At 46.9% G+C, this 21,840-nt stretch overlaps 1 protein-coding gene across 3 annotated transcripts; it reads right to left on the bottom strand.

Moving 5' to 3' along the window:
- Positions 1 to 1,348: 1,348 nt before the first annotated feature.
- Positions 1,349 to 19,227, bottom strand: TATDN2 (TatD DNase domain containing 2). 3 transcript variants are annotated; one of them, XR_003796562.1, is made up of 9 exons: positions 18,557 to 19,227; positions 18,030 to 18,422; positions 12,585 to 13,079; positions 6,176 to 7,045; positions 3,638 to 3,765; positions 2,245 to 2,428; positions 1,947 to 2,043; positions 1,651 to 1,826; positions 1,349 to 1,487 (listed from the first exon to the last, which is right to left on the bottom strand). XR_003796562.1 is itself a non-coding variant. In XM_029241841.1 (8 exons), the coding sequence occupies exons 2-7, from the start codon at positions 18,414 to 18,416 to the stop codon at positions 1,686 to 1,688; spliced, it is 2,205 nt and encodes a 734-aa protein (XP_029097674.1). In that variant the 5' UTR covers positions 18,417 to 18,422; positions 18,557 to 19,227; the 3' UTR covers positions 1,349 to 1,487; positions 1,651 to 1,685. The 3 variants fall into 3 exon arrangements, 1 of the variants encoding a protein (XP_029097674.1); XR_003796561.1 differs by having other exon boundaries at positions 1,947 to 2,039; XM_029241841.1 differs by lacking the exon at positions 1,947 to 2,043.
- Between the last annotated feature and the right edge of the window lie 2,613 nt (positions 19,228 to 21,840).

Raw genomic sequence — 21,840 nt, 5'->3', positions numbered from 1 at the left:
CATGGAAGGTCGACACTGAATTAAGGCCTACTTCCCAGGCCAGCAACTTGGGTACCGGGGCAAGAGGGAAATACCACATATGAAATGCAAAGTCCATTCCCTTGCAGGTTACGAGGTTCAAAAGCACCTTCCACAAACACCTAGAGGCATCCAACATAAGCACTGGATCTTACGATTTCAGCTATTGGCCTCCAAGAAACAGACAAGGGACTCAGGGTGGCCTGTCGCACTGAGGAAGGTTGGAATAAAGGATCCTTCTGTCCCAAATGCAGAGCATCCTCACTCTTAACCCTTGACCGTCATAACCTTCCAGGGCCTGTAATGAACACACCTTTACAAGGCACCAGCAGGGAGCAGAGCACAGCTCAGAACTTGAGATGACCTGGCTGTTCAAAGTCCAAGGAGTGGCTCTCACTTTCACCACGGAGAAAGGACACAGCAGAGGCCAAGGCAAGGGAGAGCCCCAGGACAGGGAACAGGAGATCCATGGACACCAGGCCTCTTGTTCTGCATAGGCAATAGAACAGGGCTGGGCAGTGCCAGCAGAGCTTTGGAAAATTAAATTGGTTTACCTCTCGACCTGGATGGGGCACACAAGGGGCTGTTACATGAGATGAAACAGAAGGAGTATTTTTGGTCCAGTGCTCCAGGAGAAGGGGGCAGAGTGGGGCACAGGGCAGCTGGAACCCCCTGACGGCAGACTAGCAGACAGCATCTGCTGCAGACTGGACCCTGTCAGTTTAACACAATTGAGCTGCAGCCCTGGGGACCTCGGTAAGTGGGATCACCTTCCTCGGGGTCGTCTTCCTCAAGCAGGCTTCCTCCTCAAGTCCCCCAGTCTGTCCAGATGTTCCTCGGCCAGGACTTTCCCTGGACCATGAGCACCCCTTTGGCCCCTCCATACTGATGGCAGTGGAACCAGTGAGACCAGCAGCCAAGGTCCTTCCACCAGTGCCAACTCAGAGCTGACGCAGCAACAGTGAGAGCCAGACTGAAGAGTCACCCAGGGAAGGGAGGGGCTGCCTTCTCTGGCCGCAGGAGCATCAGCCTCTAACACAGGTCTCTGGCAAATGTCCCCCAGAGGAGATCTCCCACCGGGGGTTCGTGTTGACAGTGGAGAACCAGGAACCAAGCTACACGCCTATGTGCACTTAGCTGAGGAGCAGTGTGACTTTACTCACAGACTGCTCGCACCACAAGCTGTGGAGGCAGGCACTGGGCGGGCAAGCTCGCTGTGCCCTCACATCAGCCTCCTCTTCTTCCCAAGCTGCCCTGGAGCACTGCAGCCGGGAGGCCAGCCCGAACCCCTCGCCAGCCCCCCGCACGCCGGCCCCACCCCCAACCAGCCTGAAGCGGAAGCCTCCGACGAGGTCTCAGGAAACGTCCTGTCCGGGTGTCCTCCATGCCAGCGGGCTCTCAAACATCCTCGAGCAGGGACACACAGGCAGAGCTCACACGGCCTTTCTCCTGTCAGGCCGCTGGTCATCCTGGAGGGCGGGGAAGAGAAAAGGATGAAGGTTAAACCTGAGTTCACTCAAGACAGACCAGGTTCATTGCTCACCCTATGTCTACATGCTCTACATTTAAAAAATATAGCCAAAGTCATTTTTGTCCTGGTTTTTAAAAACTATGTAATGTGATTTTTATCACCTTTTCTGGGAGACTCCTGACGGCACCCTCTCTGCTTAAAGACTGTAGAGGCGGCAGGTGTTCTCACGCAGGGTGGCCAAGGTGCAGGCGAGTGGCAGGTCTTTGACCCTGGCAATCTCTCGAACCGTGTGCAAGGCCAGGCCTGGGTGGGCGTACTGGCAAAGGCTCTTGGGAACCTGGAAGACACCAAGCATTCTGGATATCGTTGTGCCTTCTGTGCAGAGTTATCACGCACAACTCCCTCCCCGGCCCTTGCCCAGCAGGGCCTCTTTGGAGCTGTGTAGAGACCCCTTTACCTGCAGGTGCAGGGAGAGTCCCAGTCAGGGGGGCTCTGGGTGAGCAGGGTCCCATGCTTCCTTGGACTACCCTCTACAGGGTAGGGCTTTGCACTGCCTGGAAGAGAGTGGTTACCCTTCAGCTTCTCAGCCCCCTAGACTTTGGTTCTGCAAAGCAACAGAGAGGAGACATCTACACAGCCAAGGGTGGGACCTAGAAAGGTACTGGTGGCTCTGTTCCTGCCAACCTTGCAAGAGGGACTGCACACCTCCCACCCTCTCTCCTCAGTGCCTCAACTCGGCTTGAAGACACCCTTACCTGTCGAGGCAGGAAATAGGGAGCATCAGTTTCCACGATGATCCTCTCCAGCGGGATCTGTTTCAGAGAGTCCCGGGCCTCCCAGGCAGAGGAGTAAGTCAGGACCGCCGTGAAGCCCACAGACATGTTGGGAAAGTACTTCAACAGGGGCTCAATGACTGGGTAGCTGCCGGTGAAGCAATGCCTGCAAGGAAGAGAATTCCAGATCAGGGCTCTCTCATAATCCCCTCTGCAGAAGCCCCCAACTCCCTCTGGACATTTCACCTCTTTTAAGTTATTTTTGGTGGGTAAATTCTCAGAAATGCAAAGACTGCATTCAAGGGAAGGACTCACAGTCAGGAGCAGAATTAAAAACTGCAGCCCATCTGGATCACAACTACAGTAGGTAAAAACTACGTTCATGTAATCAAATGAACCAGAAGGAAACAAAAACTAAAAACACTGGGGAGTGGCCTACAGGTGACTTTTCTTCTCTTAACCTTGCATCTGTTCATGTTCTTAGTACAGTACACATTAGTCCAGAAGGGCTGAGTGACTGTGCCTCATCTCATCTCTGGTGGTGGCTCCACTCAGAGGCGTCACTCTCTCTGCCTGGGCGCCTAGAAGGCAATGCTCTAGAGGCCTAACAACCTCACCCCTTCAGCCACCTGGCACCACCTGGCTCGGGTTCTAGACTCCCTGTTTTTTTCAGTTAACCCATCTTACCCATCATGAAAGTGCCAGTGGGCAGCACCTCCTGACCTCGTTGTAGCCAGACGCAGCTAAGGGCCTCTCCTCTGGTTCCCAGGGCACCCTGTGCCCACCTCAGCCCCACGCCCTCTGCAGAGTCGCCAGCTGACTGTCTCCCACTGCTCCCCAGGGCCCCCCAAGCCAAGCCCATGCCCAGGACAGACACACCAGGGCAGGTTGGTGAGTTTACCAAACTGGAGAACCCCTAGATACCATTTAGAGAAAATACATCTTGGACTTTAACTGCGGGTGGGGAAGTGGGGAGGGATGAGCTTTCAAATTCGAAGTAGGAGAGAAAATTTCTTTTCAGGTGCCCTGGAATGTTCTCTGTGTGCTCAGTCACTGGACCCACAGCAGCCTCTCCCAAGATCAACAGCTCTCAGTTCTGCGAACAGAGCCTCCACTACAGCCTGCTTCATTCAATGGGGGTCACAGGGATTTAGGGTATTAGCTCAAACCATATGAAGTTGCCGTTTTTTAGGTTAAAAAATGGTCAAATATCAGAAATTTCACATGGGTCAACCTGATAGTTAATCTTGAGAAAAGATTCTATGTAAAGACGTAACATCATCAATCCACTCCTCACTGAATTTGTTTTCCCACGAACGTCCTAGACAGAGGAACATGTTCACTTCATCTGCCCACTGAAGTCCTCGACTCTCACCTGTGAATCTTGTAGTCCGGAGGCACAAATTTTTTCATGATTTTCAGCAGATCGTCATCAGCTTCTCGGCAGTGGATCACCAAGGGTTTCCTGAGAGACACGGCCAGCTGCAGCTGCCTCTCAAACACCTGGGACGAGACAGAGTGGCAACACCTGTGGGTTAGGGCCACTCTGGATGTCTGCTACCCCCAGAACAGCCGGTCCACTGCACAACCCCCACTGTCTTCTTCAATTTTCTTTACTTTTAAACTCTATAATGCATAATAATAGCTAACACTTACTGAGTGCTTACTAGGTAGTATTATTATTTAGGTGTATTATAACATGTAATCCTCACAAGCACCCTAAGATAGGTACTGCTGTTAGCCCATCATGCAGTCAAAGAAACTGAGGCTCCAAATGAGGTCAAGTAACTTGCAGCTGGTAAACTGTAGCACCACAATACAAATCTGAACCCAGGCTGTCCACACAGCCACCACTAGGCAATGCTCACATGGGGCTGCAGGGCTGGGCTGGGCTCAAGAGCACCACTACAAGTGTCCTCCCCTTCACTGCTCCCACCTCCACTCCCACTCCCAAGAGGTAATCCATCACCTTGCACACCCTTTCCTATGCAAAAAGTTGCCATGTATACGTCTGTAAAATGCCTGACTCTCAGAAGGTGCTCAAGTATTTGTGGAAAGAATAAGTACTATACATATTTCCTGCAGCTTGCTTTCCTTACTTAACCAAAATCAGATCTCCTTCTAGGTGAATATCTACAGATATACTACTTTTTTTTTTTTTTTAAACTCTAGCTACTTTAAAAGTCTTCAGTAGTAAAATATACCTGTTGCTAATAATTTTAAAGAAAAAAGTAGGGCTAGAACTTATTCCTTCTTCTTATTCTTTCCCTATTCTTATTCTTTCTAAGTTCAGGTTTAGAAAAAAAGAACAAAAATACTAATTCATTATAAAGAAATTACCTCAACTTAAACTTTATGTTTTCACGAGTAGCTTTTTCAATTGTGCAATATCATTCGTGTTTGAATTTTTAACATCAAATAAGAAGACACTTTTGGTAATTTGAGTCAGGTGGTATTCATTTGAGAATGACATTTTCAAGTCCAACGCTTATACTGCCTCGTCTCAAAATAGTGGCACTGCGCCAATACCAGTTCTGATATAACTCACTTTTAACCAGTGTTTTCAACTAAAGCAAAGTGACCCTTGGAACCAACAGCATAGAATGCTTGCCAAGGACTTTAAAGATGAGCTAGTTCCAGTTCCTACAGCCGGCGGTATCCCTCCCCAACACATCAACCCTCCTTGAACTCCTCCAGAGGCAAGAGGCTGCAAGGGATTCTGATTCCAACATTTAATTTTTGCTTCTAAACAATTCTTCTTTGAGTACTCAATACTATTATACTCAAACTATTGAATACTCAAACTATTATAGCCTTGAGTACGCCAAGTACTCAAACTATTATACTCAAACTATTGAGTACTCAAACTATTATAGCCTTGGGATGGAATACAACATAGCTGTTAAAAAGCCTATTTTTCAAAGCACGTTCAATGAAGCAGGAACATTTTCACAGTGGAAAAAACATTCAAATCTGTAACTTTCTCTTTTTACTTTCCTAAATTCTTTTTTAAAAAGCACACGCATACAACACACATTTCCTTGATTCCATGACAGGTGCTTGTAAACCACCAATTGTCCCTTGCAATTCTCCAAGGGACAGCAACATTAAAAATATGAATTTCGGGCTTCCCTGGTTGGCACAGTGGTTGAGGGTCCGCCTGCCGATGCAGGGGACACGGGTTCGTGCCCTGGTCCAGGAGGATCCCACATGCCGTGGAGCGGCTGGACCCGTGAGCCATGGCCGCTGAGCCTGCGCATCCAGAGCCTGTGCTCCGCAACGGGAGAGGCCACAACAGCGAGAGGCCCGCAAACAGCAAAAAAAAAAAAAAAAAAAAATAGAATTTCAAAACACATCTGAATTTCAAAAACGTTAAGAAGAACTGTTAGGGGACAGGAACTGTGCCTGGGTTGGAGCAGGGAGCATCTGTCCTCCCTGGGAAGCCAGGTGAAGCACAAGAGTAAATACAGCCTGCTGGGAGGGAAAAGTCTTATGATGGTAATGGTCACTGTCTCTGATGGAATGGGAAATGATCTTCTTTACACATTTGTGTATTTTTCAAATATTCTGAAATGGGCACACTAACTTTAAAATTAGAATAAAAATATATTGTTTAATTAAACGAACACAACGTGTTGCTTCCCAAGAAGGGACTGAAGTTTTGACATCTGTATCATTAGCTGTAAAAGTCACTCAGCACCTAAGCCCCTCCTCTTGCTTAATGAAGCTGAAAGGTAAGAAACAGTTTGTGAAGCATTTGACCAATGACATCTACAGGGTCTGGCTAAGAGCAATCACATTTTTAGAGACTCTAAACTCTTTAGTTCCAAAAGCAGAGCAACCCTTGTGTTTCAACAACTAAAAGAGGAACTAAATAAATAATAGATTGTCAGCAAACTAAGGACGACATTACCTTGTGCTGCTCCGGGACAGGCGTGGTGCACTTGTGAGAGTAATCCAAGCCCATCTCCCCAAATGCCACGGCCTTGGGGTGCCTTAAGGCCTGCAGAAGATTTCTTTCTTGACTCTCATTGTAGTAACGTGCAAAATGGGGGTGACAGCCAAAGGCCCCCCACACCAGATCCTCTTTCAACAGGTCCTCCCAGAGGCCATCTGTCAGTGTGCGAGGATCGCAGAAGTCGGAGATGCAGCCCTGAAACTCCTTAGGGAAGGAGCTGCTGTAAATTTTCCTGAACTTTGTGAAGCTCCCTTTGAACGACAGCTTGGAATAGAGCATGTCCAAGTGACAATGGGTGTCGATGAAACCCTCCAACCTGGGCTCCCGACGGCTCCTGGGCAGGGAGCTAGATGCGGGTCCTCCACACGGACGTGGTGGCATGTCCTCCCGGAATGTTCTTTTCTCCTTCACCTCTTCTTCTTCCGAGCTTCTGGAGAAACGAGATGAACGCGACTTCCGGGATCTGCCTTCCTCAGCGGCCTGGGGCTCTCTGGAGTTGTGCTGGGGGCTCACCGTCGAGTGGGGGGAAGAGCCCCGGCCGCTCCTCTCCACCTGCACTGTGTCGCTGCCGCCACTGCCCACGGAGTGGTAGCCGGGGGTCTTGGGACAGCTGGTCCAGTAGCTGGCGTAGTCACACCAGGGACTGCTGTACAAGTGAGCCGGGTACATGACGTAATCCGTGGGGAAGGGAGAAGGCTCTGGAACCGCTGAGGGTTTCAGGGATATGGGTTCCTCCTGAGAGAATCTGACTGTGGAAATCTCATCCACGTCGGACCAGTCACTTCCTGAAGAGGTGCGCTCCATCACCACCTCCCGGTCTTTAGGCTGCAGAAAAGAGAAGAAACAGGTTAGCCTTCTTCCTATGTGAAGACAGCCTCCTGTGCTCAGTCACCTCCAGAACAGAAGTCCTGGCTGCTTTTCTGGCTGTGATGATGGCTTTGCATTGGCTCCTTTGCTCACTCTGTCACCTGTTTTCCTTATTATTCCCAGAAAGCGAGCCAGCTTACAACTAGGAACAGTCCTGTCAGCTTCAGGGAATAAACTTGTGCCCATGGTCTCATATGCCATCCCTGAGAGGGAAGCTGTGCCTACATTCCCTTTCTGAAGACCCCTCTTGGGAAAAACTGCTCTCTAGAACACACAGTGTATTGGGGGTTTTAAAGAAAAGAAGCACCCAGCATCTCATCCTTAACAACAGGTCTCTCACACATTCAAAATGCACAACCACACAGTTGTAGCAGTTTCAAGATGTTTTCAAATTCTTTGATATTACTCTCCACTGTAAGATGGGGTTTGTGACCCCTCTCCTTGAACCTGGGCTAACTTGTATTGTAACCGATGGAACCAAAAGGGACTGCAGCTTCCAGGGCTACGTCAGAGCAGCCTTGCTATTTCCCCTGGTTCTCTCTGCTTGCTCCTCTGGGAGAGGCCAACCACCACATGATGTCTGAGTACCCACGACCACATGCTAGAGAAGTCACACATAGGTGCCAGCACCAAGTGCCTGACGTGTTCACATGTGAGCAGATAAAATGTCTATCGCATACACTAACACATAATTAACATGTTTGCAATCTAGCTCTTCAAAATATAACTCACCATTTTTTTCAAAAACAAAAGTTAATCTGATTAAAATTACAAAAAATGCCCACATGGAAGGTAAGGGTTTCTCCCCAGAATGATGCTCCCTTTTCTGAGGGGTCTGTTTTATATTCAAGTCCCCACAAAGTCTCTTCTATTACAAGATGTACTCTTCTATTTGAAAAAGAAAAATGACCCCAAACAAATCTCAATCAAGCTAATTTGAGATGTTTAAAGAGGTTCTCTAAGCTCATTCTTTTAAAAAGATGGGGAGATGGGAAGCAAAAAAAGGTAACAGAGTTAATAATTATTCCTGCGGGTATGACCTCACAGTTCTGTGTTGGACACCATTTTCTACAAAGCTTTTCAAGATTGTTTTTACTTTTTTTAAAAGACAACTTTTTAAAAAGCAGTATGGTAAGTGGTTATGCATAAAATTACACTGGAAAAACACTTAAGATATGTATAAAGTGGTATCCAGGTGAAGGAGTAGGGCAACACAGGGCCAGCTAGAAAGCTATTTTTCACTAAAAACATTTTTATTTTTAAACAATGTAAATATATTTCCTAAAAAAGTAACCTAAAACATAATTAGACATAGTTACACTGTTGGGCTCCCAAAAATATACCTCCAAAAACTGAACAACACAAACTGAATGCAATGGGAACAGCTATTTGCAAGGTGGGATAGAATTTCCACGGGCAGACCAATACAGATTCAAAAAGTGCTACATTGCATCAGTAAGATCTCATGTGCAGGAAATTCTGCAACTCAAATGATACCTTTTATTTATTTTAACAACAAATAAATAACAACGCCGGGTTGGGGAGGGGAGAGGAGGAGGAATCTACAGAGACTAAGAGATTTAACACATTTAGAAATTGACACACATGACTCTTACATCATGTTTCAAAAAAACTGAAACAATCATGAGACAGGGAAACTTAATCACTGACTGGATAGTTGATGCTATTAAGGACTGTGGGGAGGAACTTCCCTGGTGGTCCAGTGGTTAAGACTCCATGCTTCCACTGCAGGGGGCATGGGTTAGATCCCTGGTCAGGGTACTAAGATCCCAAATCCTGCATGGTGTGGCCAAAAAAAAAAAAGGATTGGAGGAGAGAGAGGGCAGAGGGAGAGCTCAGAACTGTAGTTATGCTTGTTTTTTTCCCTAAAGATGCTGTATCTAATTTTAGAGATACACACTGAAACATTTATGGATGAAATGATACGGTAGGTGGGATTTGCTTCAAAATAATTTGTGGAGAGAAAAGGGATACAGAGATAAAACAAGATTGGCAGTGAGTTAATACTTATTGAAGATGAGTGATGGGTATGAGGGTAATTTTCATAAATGTTTTAAATATCCCATAATAAGAAGTTTAAATAGAAATAGTAACAGTTAAAGTTCCAACTCAGATGGAAGGGTCCTCTGACTGCTTCACAAACTTCTCTATCATCCGAGAGTATCTGTTAAAAAATACCAATTCCCCAGTCCCATCTCAGACCTCCTGAGTCAGATTCTTTCATTCTTATCATCAGGGAAGTTCAGGAAATCATATTACATAACACAAAAAGTAACTCCAGTGACAACAAAGACCATGTCAGAGAAACATGTGAAAAGGTTTAACAAAATTATTTAATGAAATGTGAGGCTGGAGGAAAAATGGCAGAGTGGGGAAAAAAGTGACTTCAAAACTGCACATCCACCTAGAAATATATATGATAAACAGACTTATGATGACGTCATCTAAGACCCTGAAAGGCTTTAGATAGTCAAGTTGGCCAGGAAAATGTTTTTGGATTTCCTTTTTGGGAAAACCGGAGATTACCTATACTCAAGACTGCCTAAGGTTCAAGCCCATATGGTAAAATTTAAATCTACATTTATTGAGAGTCTACTATACTCGAGGCACTGAGCAAAGGATTTTCATGAATTAAATCGGGGTTCAGCAAACTGTGACCCACAAGCCAAATCCAATGCACTGCCTGTTGGTGTAAATAAAGTTTTACTGGAATACAGTCAGGCCCATTCACTTAAATATTATCTATGGCTGCTTTCATGCTACTACAGCACAGTTTAATAGTTGCAACAGAGGCCTTAAAAGCTCAAAAAGCCTAAAATATTTACTATCTGGCCCCTTACAGAGTTTGCTGATCCCTGTATGAGTCTGTGATAACATTTAAAGAACCATGCCTTTTATACAGAGGAAGAAACTGGGGCTCCAAGAGGTTAAGTGACTTTCTCAAGACTGCAGTTTAGGGGGACAGAGCCAGGATTTGAACCCAGATGTCTGATCCCAACACTCATCTGTTGACCTACCATATCACGCTGCCCCAAATAGATACCCAACAGATAATCTAAATGTCCAGTTTGACAAATAGAAGTTTGGGTATATAAGTTTGGAAAGTTCATCCATACCATGGAATTCCAGGCAGCCAAACAATGATCTATGTTAGACAGGAAACACAAACATTGTATATTTGGTGGGAAAAATAGTTTACAAAACCTACTGTTCTTGGGATTTCCAATTAAATACAGCACATGTGGGTTTTGTCCTCCCCGCCCAAAAACTCTTAAAATTATAGGAAATGGACTTGAAAAAGCATAAACCTACAGAGAGAAAGCATACAGAATAAACAGCAAAGCAAATTAAATAAAAATTTGATGCTAGAAAGCAGACAGATGAACAGTTACTGGATAAGCAGATCGCAGATGGCCAAAACCTAGGCTCGCAATGAGAAAAACCCAGAAACATGCTGAATCACACTACAGGACCCCAGAAGACTAAGGAATTGGAGGTACCAGACCTCTCAAAATGAAGGTGAAGCTGGAAATGAAACTAAGAGAACTTGTGAAGCTAGATCCCCAGATCCCTGCTCCCATCCTGTACAGATGGGTCTGCCCCTTCCCCACCCAGCAAAAGATAAGGTTCACACTTGGAAAACTTAAACCACGGAGACTGTGGAGTAATCAGGGACAACAGACACACAGTGGAGGGTGAGAGACCATCACACGCTGGACAGTGAAAACCCAGGCACCTCCCTCAATCTGACCCCTAAAACACTAGCAGCCAGAGGTGTGCTCCTGGTCAGAGCACTGGAAGATTTGTCCCAGGGACCCCTAACAGCCCCTGAGGATAAAGCTACAGACCCAACTGGGAGTCCACAGGTTATCACCTATGCTCAAGGCAGCAGTTAGCAAGCCATTCCAGGAACTGAGAACTTCCAATTGGCTTTTTAAAGCTTCATTTTTAAAATATGAACAGATACCCAAAACATCTGAGGAAAGCCCTATCACAAAAGGCAGAAACCAAAATATTTAGGAAAAAAAAAATCAGAAGGAAACTCAGGAGTGCAGAAAGAAAGCTTCAAAACAAACCGTTATTCATATTCTCAGAGAAACAAGAACCGGATGTTCTAAAAAAGGAATACTCAGAAGACTAAGCCAGTGTTCTTAGATATTAAGTATGTCAAAAATTTTAAGAGTATATATTATCATTATATACACTCTCCTTAATTATTCATAAAGAAAGCAGAGATGAAAAGAGACAGAGGAAAAAAGGATCTTAAGGAAACAATTAAAAGGGCTATACCTTGAAAAAAAAAGGTGGAGAAGAGATTACTTATTTTGACAACATTGAGAAGAATTTTACGGTACTAGCAATTTGGAGACGAAATAGTCATAGTCACAGGAACAGAGAAACTAAAGGAAAAAACAAGGTAAGATGAACTCCAAGGAAAATCAACTTTTGTAAGAAAGGAAATGTAATCAGAGTATACTAAGTAACTCAGCTATGAATATGGTGATAATAAATCAAATAGATTTGGCTAAAAATGGTATTATGATACAGGGAGCTGCAGGAAGGGAGAGAGGATACATTTATGGGCGTGGGTACTGTCGAAGTGTAGAGAACTAAATTCTCATTTCCCGAGTAGGACGTCCACAGATGTCTACATTTTCAAAAAATAAACAATGAAAAAGTACTTAGAAATATGGAGGTAAGTACTAGAAGCGAGAGTTAAAAGAGACGAAAGGGGCTACCTCCAAGCAGCGGTAGTGAAGGATGGGAGGTGATGTGTACAACAGAGGACTGCTTTTCTCCTCCGAATTATAAGCAGTGTTAATAACCGTTAGTTTCCCTCCAATATCATTATCACTCTCTCCTTCCTCTACAGCAATAAAGGTTTATCTGAATGTAAAGCTTCCCAGATGGAAATTAGTCTGGAATCTTCCAGGCTCTCTTGCAGGTGTTGGCCAGGTTTCTAGATTCTTTGTCAACAGATATGAGCAGATAGAATGGGGACCGCTTCTGAACCCAACTCTTAAAAGGGAAGGAATGTACTATGCTCTTCTCCTGTTCCTCCCGGCTGGAATGTCAATGTAATGTGCTGAGCCTGGTCACAGAAGCTCAGACCGCAAGGTAGAAACTGCTGAGGGGCAGCAGAGACTCGAGCAGAAGACACCCCAGTCCCCCACACTGTGGAGCCATCCTCCTTAAAGCAAACTTCTGTTTTCTCTAAGCCACTGTTATTTTGGCCTTTGTTACACAGGCAAATCTATGTCTTAACAAACATATAAATCCTAAAACAAAAACAGCACTGAATTGAGGTTTCTTAATAACTCTGAAAGCTATGTTAGAAGAGAACCAACAATTTGCTCCCTGGAGCCCTGGGTAAGTCAAGTACAGTGTTGAATGAGAAACACTCAGGATCAAACTAAAAAGACCAAATACATTTAACAGAACTCAAAACCCCACGCTTGGCATGAGCTTGACTCACTTTCTGGCCGTTTACATGCGAGTCAGAGTCATCCAAAAACTCCAGGACTGGACAGCGCTTGTCAATGACCGTCCTTCGGCCACCCAGGGGCTCCTCGCTGGGTTTCTCCTGAGGGTCTATCACCACTCTCCTGTCCCAGAAGCTGCTCTTCTCCGGCACAGCCTTCTCCTCCTCCGCTCTGACCTCTGGGGCAGACTTTTTCTCTTTCTGAGGAGCACACGTGGTGACACTCCTGGCTGGCCCCTCTCCGCGGCTAGCGCGCTCTGCCGTGTTGGGTTTTGCCTTCATGGCAGCCTCTCCCTTCCTTTTTGGCATCGACTTTCCCAGGATGCCCTGGATGGCCTTTAGGTAGATCATGGTAGAGCCTTGGTCTCGAAGTCTATCCCTCTGCCTTTTCTGGACCTTGTTTGGTTCTTCAATTATGTCATTTTGAACCTCAGCTTCAGCTGCAAATTCAGAATCCATGGGGTTACGAGAACTATCTTTGGAATCAACCTGGAAGGAAAATGACACATTATGAAAGGTGATTTCCTATATGAAGCACTGGGCAAATGAGACATCAGTGGAGATGTCATGCCAGCCCTCAGCACTGTCAGCCACTGTTAACAGCTTCAGGGGCTCCCAGCCTGCTCCCTCCCTCCATCCTTTCTCTACAGGTGCCACAGGGAGTTCTACAATCTGGCAACGTCACACCTCTGCTTAAAACCCTTCATCGGCTCTGCATCTGCCTGCAGGATACATCCCCCAGACTCCTGAGTGTGACCCCGGAAGCCTTCCTCCCCAGGCTGGCCCCCAACCTTCCTTCCAGCATCACCTCCCACCTTTCTCCACACACCCAGGTGTTCCGGGAATGAGGAAAACGCTGGAGAAGGGGGAAAGGAGGGCCCCAGGAAAAAGCAGTGCCCCAAGCGTCACACCAGCATTTCCTGACACTTTTTGGACATACGTTGTTCCTGTTGCCTGAAAGTCCTTTTTTCTGCCTTGGCCATCAACAGAACTCAAATGACACCTCTTCTGTGAGGACCTTCCCGATGGTTAGTCACTCAGTCCTCTGACGCCTCGTACTTCAAATATCCCTGTTACAACACTCCACACACTGCACTGTGATGAACTGCCTTATTCTCTGCACCTCCAGCCCCAGCACAGCCTTGCACGCAAGCACTGGACATCCGCTGAGTAAAGATGCAGGAGACAGGACCACCCGTGAAAGCTTCATCCCTCAAGAGCCAAAACGCACAACGCTCTCTCGTGTCTGGGCTGCATGACCCTGCAGAGGGCTCCTCAAGGGAAGGATCCTGCCCTCTCCATCTCCCCACCCCTCACACCTAACACTGGGTCAGGAGGAGCACATGCTCACAGAGGGCAGCAGCAGAAAGAACACTGGCTTTGAAGTCAGACTCATCTGAGATTATACCACAGCTCTGCCCTGTACAAGCTGTGTGGCCTTGGTCAAGTCATTTAACTTTTCTGAGTCTCATCTTCCCAGGGCCTACACAGAGCAGGTGCTCAAATATGTGTTGACTGATATCTAAGTATTTGTTAACTAATACGTAAAGGTAACACTGCCATCAACTATAGTTCTATAAAAAAACAAAAAAAAAGATTAAAATCTCAAGGGTTTAGCATAACCATGATTTTACTTCTCAAAAAAAAAAAAGATAACAAGGTCCACCTCACAAGACTGAGGATTATGTGAGCATCCAGAGGTCAAATATTGAGACTCATATTTGACAAGCTCTAGCACATCATAAAGCTTAAATTTTCCCTTCCACTCTTCCTTCCCTAAATTGAATTAAAAATTTGGGTATGTCATACTAAAAACTAAAATTAAGGTAGGTGAAGATGCTCATTATAGACACATTTAACCTTCTCTATAAAGTAAACAAAGATCATCAGCTACCATTAGAATCTGAGAAAACCTCGCAATTACCCTGGAGGTAATAAGGCACAAACAAGGAGAGGCTGGCCAGAAGGAATCTCTATTGATTCCAAAATGCCCAGTCTAGCTACGGTCTGAATGTGTTCCCCACAAAACTCTTATGTTGAAATCTGACCCCCAAGGTGACGGTATTAGGTGTGTCCTTTGGGAAGTGATTAGGTCATCAAAGTGGGGCCCTTACCAATGGGATTAGTGCCCTAGTCAAGGGGCCCCAAGACAGCTTCCTTGCCTCCTCTTCCCATGTGAGGACACAAAAAGAAGACTGTGACCCAGAAGAGAGTCCTCACCTGACCAAGCTGGCACCCTGATCTCAGACTTCCAGCCTTTAGAATTGTAAGAAATAAATTTCTGTGGTTTATAAGCTACTCAGTCTGAGGCATTTTGTTACAGCAGCCAGAATGAACTAACACAAACATCTTCCCCTCAGAATACTCCATGACCTAGCACAGAGACTTCTGCGTTGAGGGGGACACATGAAGGTAAGTGTGTACCCCTCAGTGTTTACAGAGCAAATGCAGAAGCGCAGGCGGATGGGTGGGTAGACGGTAGGCGAGTGGTGAGGAGACCTTGGGAGGACCCAAGGGGAGAATAGGCCGTTTCTGTGCATGCCCTTCAGCAGTGCTTGCTGACAGGACTTTGTACTTATTAGACAAACAAGTGTGCAAATGACTGCAGAAAAAGGGGGGAAGAGGTGCAGAGAGAGGGGAAGGTCAGAGAAGCATTTTCAAATTTATCAAGATGAGTGTAGGGAGGGAGGTGACATGGGGATATTTGTATACGTATAGCTGAGTCACTTTGTTATACAGCAGGAACTAACACAACATTGTAAAGCAATTATACTCCAATAAGGATGTTTAATTAATTAATTAGTTCCTTTTTTTAAAGTATGAGTAAAGTACTGTATCTTGTTTTCAAACTAACAAACACTCTCTAAGGAGAGCCCTTAGCAGTACTAGAGTAGGACAACTGGGATCGATCCCATCAACATCCTCATATTCTATCCAACATGAGTGATCTTCCAAAAGCGCAAATCTGCCTTCCCCCTGTATAGAGCTCCCTAATGGCTTAGAATAACATCTAAATTCCCTTGGCTCATAACACCATACAGCAAGCTGCCCCCAACCTAGCTCCCCAGCCTCCATTCCGGAATCTCTGTTGCACCAAACCACCTGGTGAGGCAGTCTTGTGACTTCTGCAGCCCTCCCTCCGGACTGGACGCTCCTTACAAGCCACCTCATGGCTCCACCATCCAACAGAATGCCCGGCACACAATCCTCACTCAAGCGCTTATGACTGAGCGCAAGGCATCGGCAGAACCCAAGACTTCTGGGACAGGACGAGACTACTCATCGCTCCACGGTTAACCATTAAATTGGGGCAAAACAAGGCCCATTAGCCCTAAATTCGAGAAAAGTGCGTCTGTGATTGGATTAGACCACCCTGGAAGAGAGGCCACACCCTCAACTCTCCAGTTCCAGCCCCACAGGACAGCTGAGCGGAGGGTGCAGCACACCTGAGACACTAAGCTAGATTCCTCCGTGCCTCCTCATCTTGTTATTGCCATTACTTTTAATCAACTGACAGTTTTACCCTGTACCCAGAACCACTGAAGCTGCAGCAAGAATTAATAACAAGATCAAATTAGCCTCATATTTACCTCATTTACATCTGACTCATATTCAGTATTCTTATGTCAAAGACAAAGCTTTTCAGCTCACCATTAAATTTTTTTTCAAAACTCAGTGTGGGGCTCCCCTGGTGGCGCAGTGGTTGAGAGTCCGCCTGCCGATGCAGGGGACACGGGTTCGTGCCCTGGTCCGGGAAGATGCCACATGCCGCGGAGCGGCTGGGCTCAAGAGCCGTGGCCACTGAGCCTGTGCTCCGCGACGGGAGAGGCTGCAACAGTGAGAGGCCCGCATATCGCAAAAAAAAAAAAAAAAAAAAAAAAAACACAAACTCAGTGTGCCCACAAGAGTTCTGACTGTGAGGGCCACACTGAAAACACCTGGAGCACTTCGCCTAAAAACAACAGCCTGCCAGAGAGGATACAGAGCTAAATACAGCCTCACTTCTCAGTTCCACGTAAGAAACCACTGAGCAAAGGCTTAAGGACAAACTACTTTCCTTCCGGCTGCGTTTGGGTTTTTTTTTTATGATAACTTTATCTAGGGGCAGCCCATCTCACCCAAGTAAGACTTTTCCTCTGTTCCTTCACACACAGAACTCCTCCCCACCTCTGAAGGCCCAGACCTCCAAAACCTAGAAAGCAAATCCCAGGCAACTACAAACACTGCCTGGCACAAACCAGGCCCTAGATAAATATTTGTTCAAGACCTGATTAAAGAGATGGATGACGCTCACACAGTAGCCAGTAACATAAACTAGGGTGCCTCTCCTCCCTCCAACCTGGAAGCAGCAGACTGACTGCAAGAACTGAACCTTTCCAAACTCACGATCAACTTTGTCACACATACATACACACATACATACTCGCACACGCCGAGAAAACTTAATCTTTTTTTTTTTTTTTTTAAGTTAACATAAAATTGGGCTTCCCTGGTGGCGCAGTAGTTAAGAATCCGCCTGCCAATGCAAGGGAGATGGGTTCAATCCCGGGTCCGGGAAGATCCCACATGCTGCGGAGCAACTAAGCCCGTGAGCCACAACTACTGAGCCCGCGCACCTAGAGCCCCGAGCTCCACAACAGAAGCCAGCACAATGAGAAGCACGTGCACCACAACCAAGGGTAGCCCTCGCTCCCGCAACTAGAGAAAGCCCGCGCGCAACAAGGAAGACCCAACGCAGCCAAAAATAAACAAATAAATTTATTTTTAAAAATTAAAAAATAAGAGTTAACATAAAACAAATGAGTGGATGAACTGCACCTCCTCCATGAAGCACTCCTCAGTCTGCCCCCCAGTATTATGAAATCCTCCTGTGTGTTCCCACTGGGGAACTAAACGCTGAACCTCCAAAATAAACCCTGCCCCACCACGCAAAACCCCAACGTGCTGGAAACCATAACCTTGGTGAAAAGCCACACCAAGAACCAAATTCTTTTTCTTGGTTCTGTGCTTCTAAGTACAGGGCACAATTCCCTAAATTTACAACCGAAATAACATACATCTGTGTCTCTGGGGCACGCCATCTACCTCCCAGCGCAGCGAGCCTCCATCCTGACTGACTGTGGGTTACAAGCACCTGAGGAATATTTATATATACCTGGCAGCTCCACCCACACCCCAGCATAACCTCATCAGGGTGGCAGGAAAGCACAGGGATTTTAAAGTAGTTCCAAAATGCTGCCAAGTTTGCAAACTACCTCTCCACCGACCTTCAGGCCATCCTCTGACGTCTTCCACTTTGCTCTCCCCTGGGGAGACCCCAGAGATCTTAAGAGACCTGGTCTTTTTTTTTTTAGTATCCTTTCACCAAAATTCCCATCTCCAACATCTCAAGCCAAGTGGAAAGGGCTTCACCGTTTGCAAGGAGTCGGGGCCACTTACCTTAAGGCTGCAGGCTTCCTCCTGGAGAGAAGCCATTTCTTCTACAGAAGGTCTGGCAGGGCACAGAGGGGATCCCCCTGACGAAAGGAACTCTCCTGAGCTCTGATTCAGGCCTCCTTTGGAGACGGCCCCACCCACACCTGGGCCAGAGGAATGGGAGGAGGAGGAGGAACTTCTGCGGCGGGATGTGCCCCAGGACACACCATGCTCCTTCTGGGTTTTCATGCGCTTGGGGCTGCTGGCCCCTCCTGAACGCGATACAGAGCTGTGAGCTGGCCGGCTGGAGGGGGCCACATCACTGGGCTCCCGGAGGCAGCTGCGCTTGCGGGAACTCCGCTCCGAAGGGCTGCTCCAGGGGTACTTGACCTTGCGCCTCTCCGACGCCATGGGCACCTGCAAGGTGAAGAGGAGGCCGGGAATCCACCACCACTCCTGCTATAGCTGACCCTCCTCAGCCTCCCGCTATCCCGGGACTCCCCGAGGGAGGGCTGGCCAGTAGGTCAGAGCCAGGGGCTGGCTTCACTGACCTTTCCCCCTTCTTTCCACTGCCCATCACAGTGCTCAAGGTTTCAGAGATGTCAAAGCGCTTCGAATGTCTGCGATTCCAAAGCGCTTCGGAGAAGTCCAGAAGGTCCCAGGATTTACCAAAGGCTTCGTTCGATTTGGTTTCCGAGCCCACAAAGTGCTTCCGCGATTACCAAGCGCTTCAGTTTGCACAGCGCTACTTCGGGGATGTCAAAGCGCTTCCGGGACTACGACGCGCTCTGACTGAGTTTACAATACAAAGCCCTTCGCAGATGTCAGCGCTTAAGAAGGCTACAGGGCGCTGTTAGGTCCACACCTGGAGGCCAGACCCGCAGTCCCTGGGCGGGCGCGCGGCCCGGAGGCCCGAAACGCCGAGCGCGGGCCGCAGAGCAGGGCCAGACCCGGCACGCAGCCCGCCCTGCCCCCGCGGCCCCGCCGACCAGCCCCGGGCCGGAAGGGGGCGAGCCGCCCCTCAGAAGCCGGTGGCGCCCCAGTCCGCCTCCTCCCGGGTCCGCCCCGCCCCGCCTTCCGTTCCTGCTCCCGCGGCCCGGACGTCGGCCCCGCAGTCTGCACCGGCCTGACGCCCTGCCCTGGCCGCCCGCTCGCCGCCCGCCCCAGTCCTGCGGCACCGGCCCTGCCTCCGCCCGAGCTCTGACCACACCGGCCGCCGCTGCGCCCGCCTACCGGAATGAGCAGTGAGGTCTGCGGCCGGGCGGGCGGAGGAGGCGGGTCCTGCGCTGAAGGGAGGGCGCCTATTGGTCAAATCGGCAAGGGGCGGGACCCCAAGCAAGACGGAGCTTTCCTTTTGGCCAGGAGGTCTGGAGGCGGGACCCTACGCCTTAAGAAGCTCGTCCATTGGTCGGAAGCTAGCCGGGGCGGAGCCACTCACGTTGGCTCGAAGAGCGCGAAGCTAAGGCCGGGCCGCAGTTCCTCAGGCCTGCCGTTGGTGTGGGTAGGGGACAAGGGGAGCCGGGTTCCCTAGGGCTGCTCCCTGCCACTCAGCGCTGTCCCCCTTAGCAGGACGCCTTCAGATCCAGATACGCTCATCGAACCCACACCAGCATCATCACTCCATTTACAGAGACCAAGTGACAAAACACAGAAAATGACAGAATTGTAATTAGAAATTAGAAACTACGGGGGAAAAATAAAAAAGACTACAAAAAATGTAAAATATCCTTCTGGCAAAAAATATAAAAGTTAAAAACAAGGTACAAACTTGGAAAAACATTTGGAACACGTGGCAAAGGGCTGATGTCCCTACTATGTAAAAACTCTGGCAATAAGATATTTCAGTGGGCAAAGGAAATGAACTGATGAACGAAGCAAATCACGAAATTCGTTAGATTTCATTTTAACATATGAAAAAATGGGTCCATTTCAGTCATTTAGAGTACAAATAAAATTATGTTTTCACCCATTAGGTTAGCAAAGATCAAATAGCGTGATAACATGCTTCGTAGTTGAGGATGTGGGGACACGCACTTCCATACATCACCGTATTGGCGAAACCTCCTTGGAAGGCAGCACCATTGGGAGCAGGAAGAATGGAAACAATCTCAGTACCCAGCAAGTGCTAGTTATGTAAATTACAGAAGGACCATACAATGGAATACCGGGCAAAAAGAATGAAGTGCTCCAAAAGTACTGTTGAGGAAGAATGGCCAAGAAAGATGTGAGAAAACACAGGTTCCAGACTGAATGAAAATACCCTGTGTACAGCAAAAAAATAATAGATGAGAGACGAGTGGAGCCTCGAGATAAAATGTTTTTAAATGCCTGAGAGTAACCACTCTGTATTTGTGTGTTTCTAACTGCTTTATTGAGATATAATTTACATACCATAAAGTTCAACGATATATAATTCTATGATTTTTTTAGTACATTTAGAGTTGTGCAACCATCACCATAATCTAATTTTAGAACTTTTCATCACCCTAAAATCTTGTGATCATTACCACTTCCCCCCCCAAACCACTCCCCCTCCACATACACACACACACACACACACACACATCTAATTTCTGTCTCTATGGATTTGCCTGTTCTGGACATTTCACAAAAACGGAATCATACAATATATGATTGGCTTCTTTTACTTAGCATTATCTTTTCAAGTTTGCCCATGTTGTAGCATGTATCAGTACTTCATTTTTTATGGCTGAATAATAGTACATTGTATGGATATACGACATTCTGTTTTCATCTTTTGATGGACATTTGGGTTGTTTCTACCTTTTGGCTATTATGAATATTGCTGCTATGAACACTGGTGTGTAAGTTTTTGTATGAATATGTTTTCATTTCTCTTAGGTAGATACCTAGAGTGGAATTGCTGGGTCATATGGAAACTATGTTTAACTTTTCCAACTTTTCCAAAGTGGCTGGCCATTTTACAATCCCACCAGCAATGTATGAGGGTTCCAATTTCTCTACAACCTTGCCAGCGCTTGTTTTTTTGTTTGTTTGTTTGTTTGTTTGGTACGCGGGCCTCTCACTGTTGTGGCCTCTCCCGTTGCGGAGCACAGGCTCCGGACGCGCAGGCTCAGCGGCCATAGCTCGCGGGCCCAGCCACTCCACGGCATGTGGGATCTTCCCAGACCGGGGCATGAACCCGTGTCCCCTGCATCGGCAGGCGGACTCTCAACCACTGCGCCACCAGGGAAGCCCCAGCGCTTGTTTTTGTCTGTCTTTTCCATTCCAGCCGTCCAAGCAGGTGTGAGTGGTTATTTCATTGTGGTTTTGATTTTTTCTAATACCTAATAAAATTTATTTTAAATACCTGATAGGAATGACAAAACAGATGACAAATGTTTAATTTTTAACATACATGATAAAGTCACTGGAATGCTCTTAGTAGTACCCACATTCAGAGAAATGTTGTTAGTATTGCAATATTTGTCAAAATAAATCTATCTCATTTTAATTGGAATTTCCGGTCATTCTCAGAAATCTCTTTAGAAGATATTTTTCCCCCAGGGGTGTCTCTCTGTATGGTGGTTTTGATTTTCATTTCCCTAATAACTAATGAAGTTGAGCACAAAGATTTTTTAAAAACATTTTTTTTATCATCTCTGGAAGAATCCCCAAACTAGTAACAGCCGTTGCCTCTGAGAAGAAGAAATGAGGGACTAAGATCCCAGTGGGGAATCCCCCATGTAATCTTTTGTACTGTTTGGGTTTTTTGTTTGTTGCTGTGTGCATCTATTACCTTAAAAAAGTCAGGCGTTCCCTCTAGGAATTCATGGAAAGACACCTTGGTGCTCATGAACCCCTGGAATTCATA

The sequence above is a fragment of the Monodon monoceros genome, unplaced genomic scaffold (assembly GCF_005190385.1).
Source record: "Monodon monoceros isolate NGI ecotype Baffin Bay Population unplaced genomic scaffold, NGI_Narwhal_1 Super_Scaffold_3, whole genome shotgun sequence".
Lineage (NCBI taxonomy): Eukaryota > Metazoa > Chordata > Mammalia > Artiodactyla > Monodontidae > Monodon > Monodon monoceros.
Note: the sequence above shows the minus strand (reverse complement) of the source record. Positions and strands in the feature narration are given on the sequence as shown.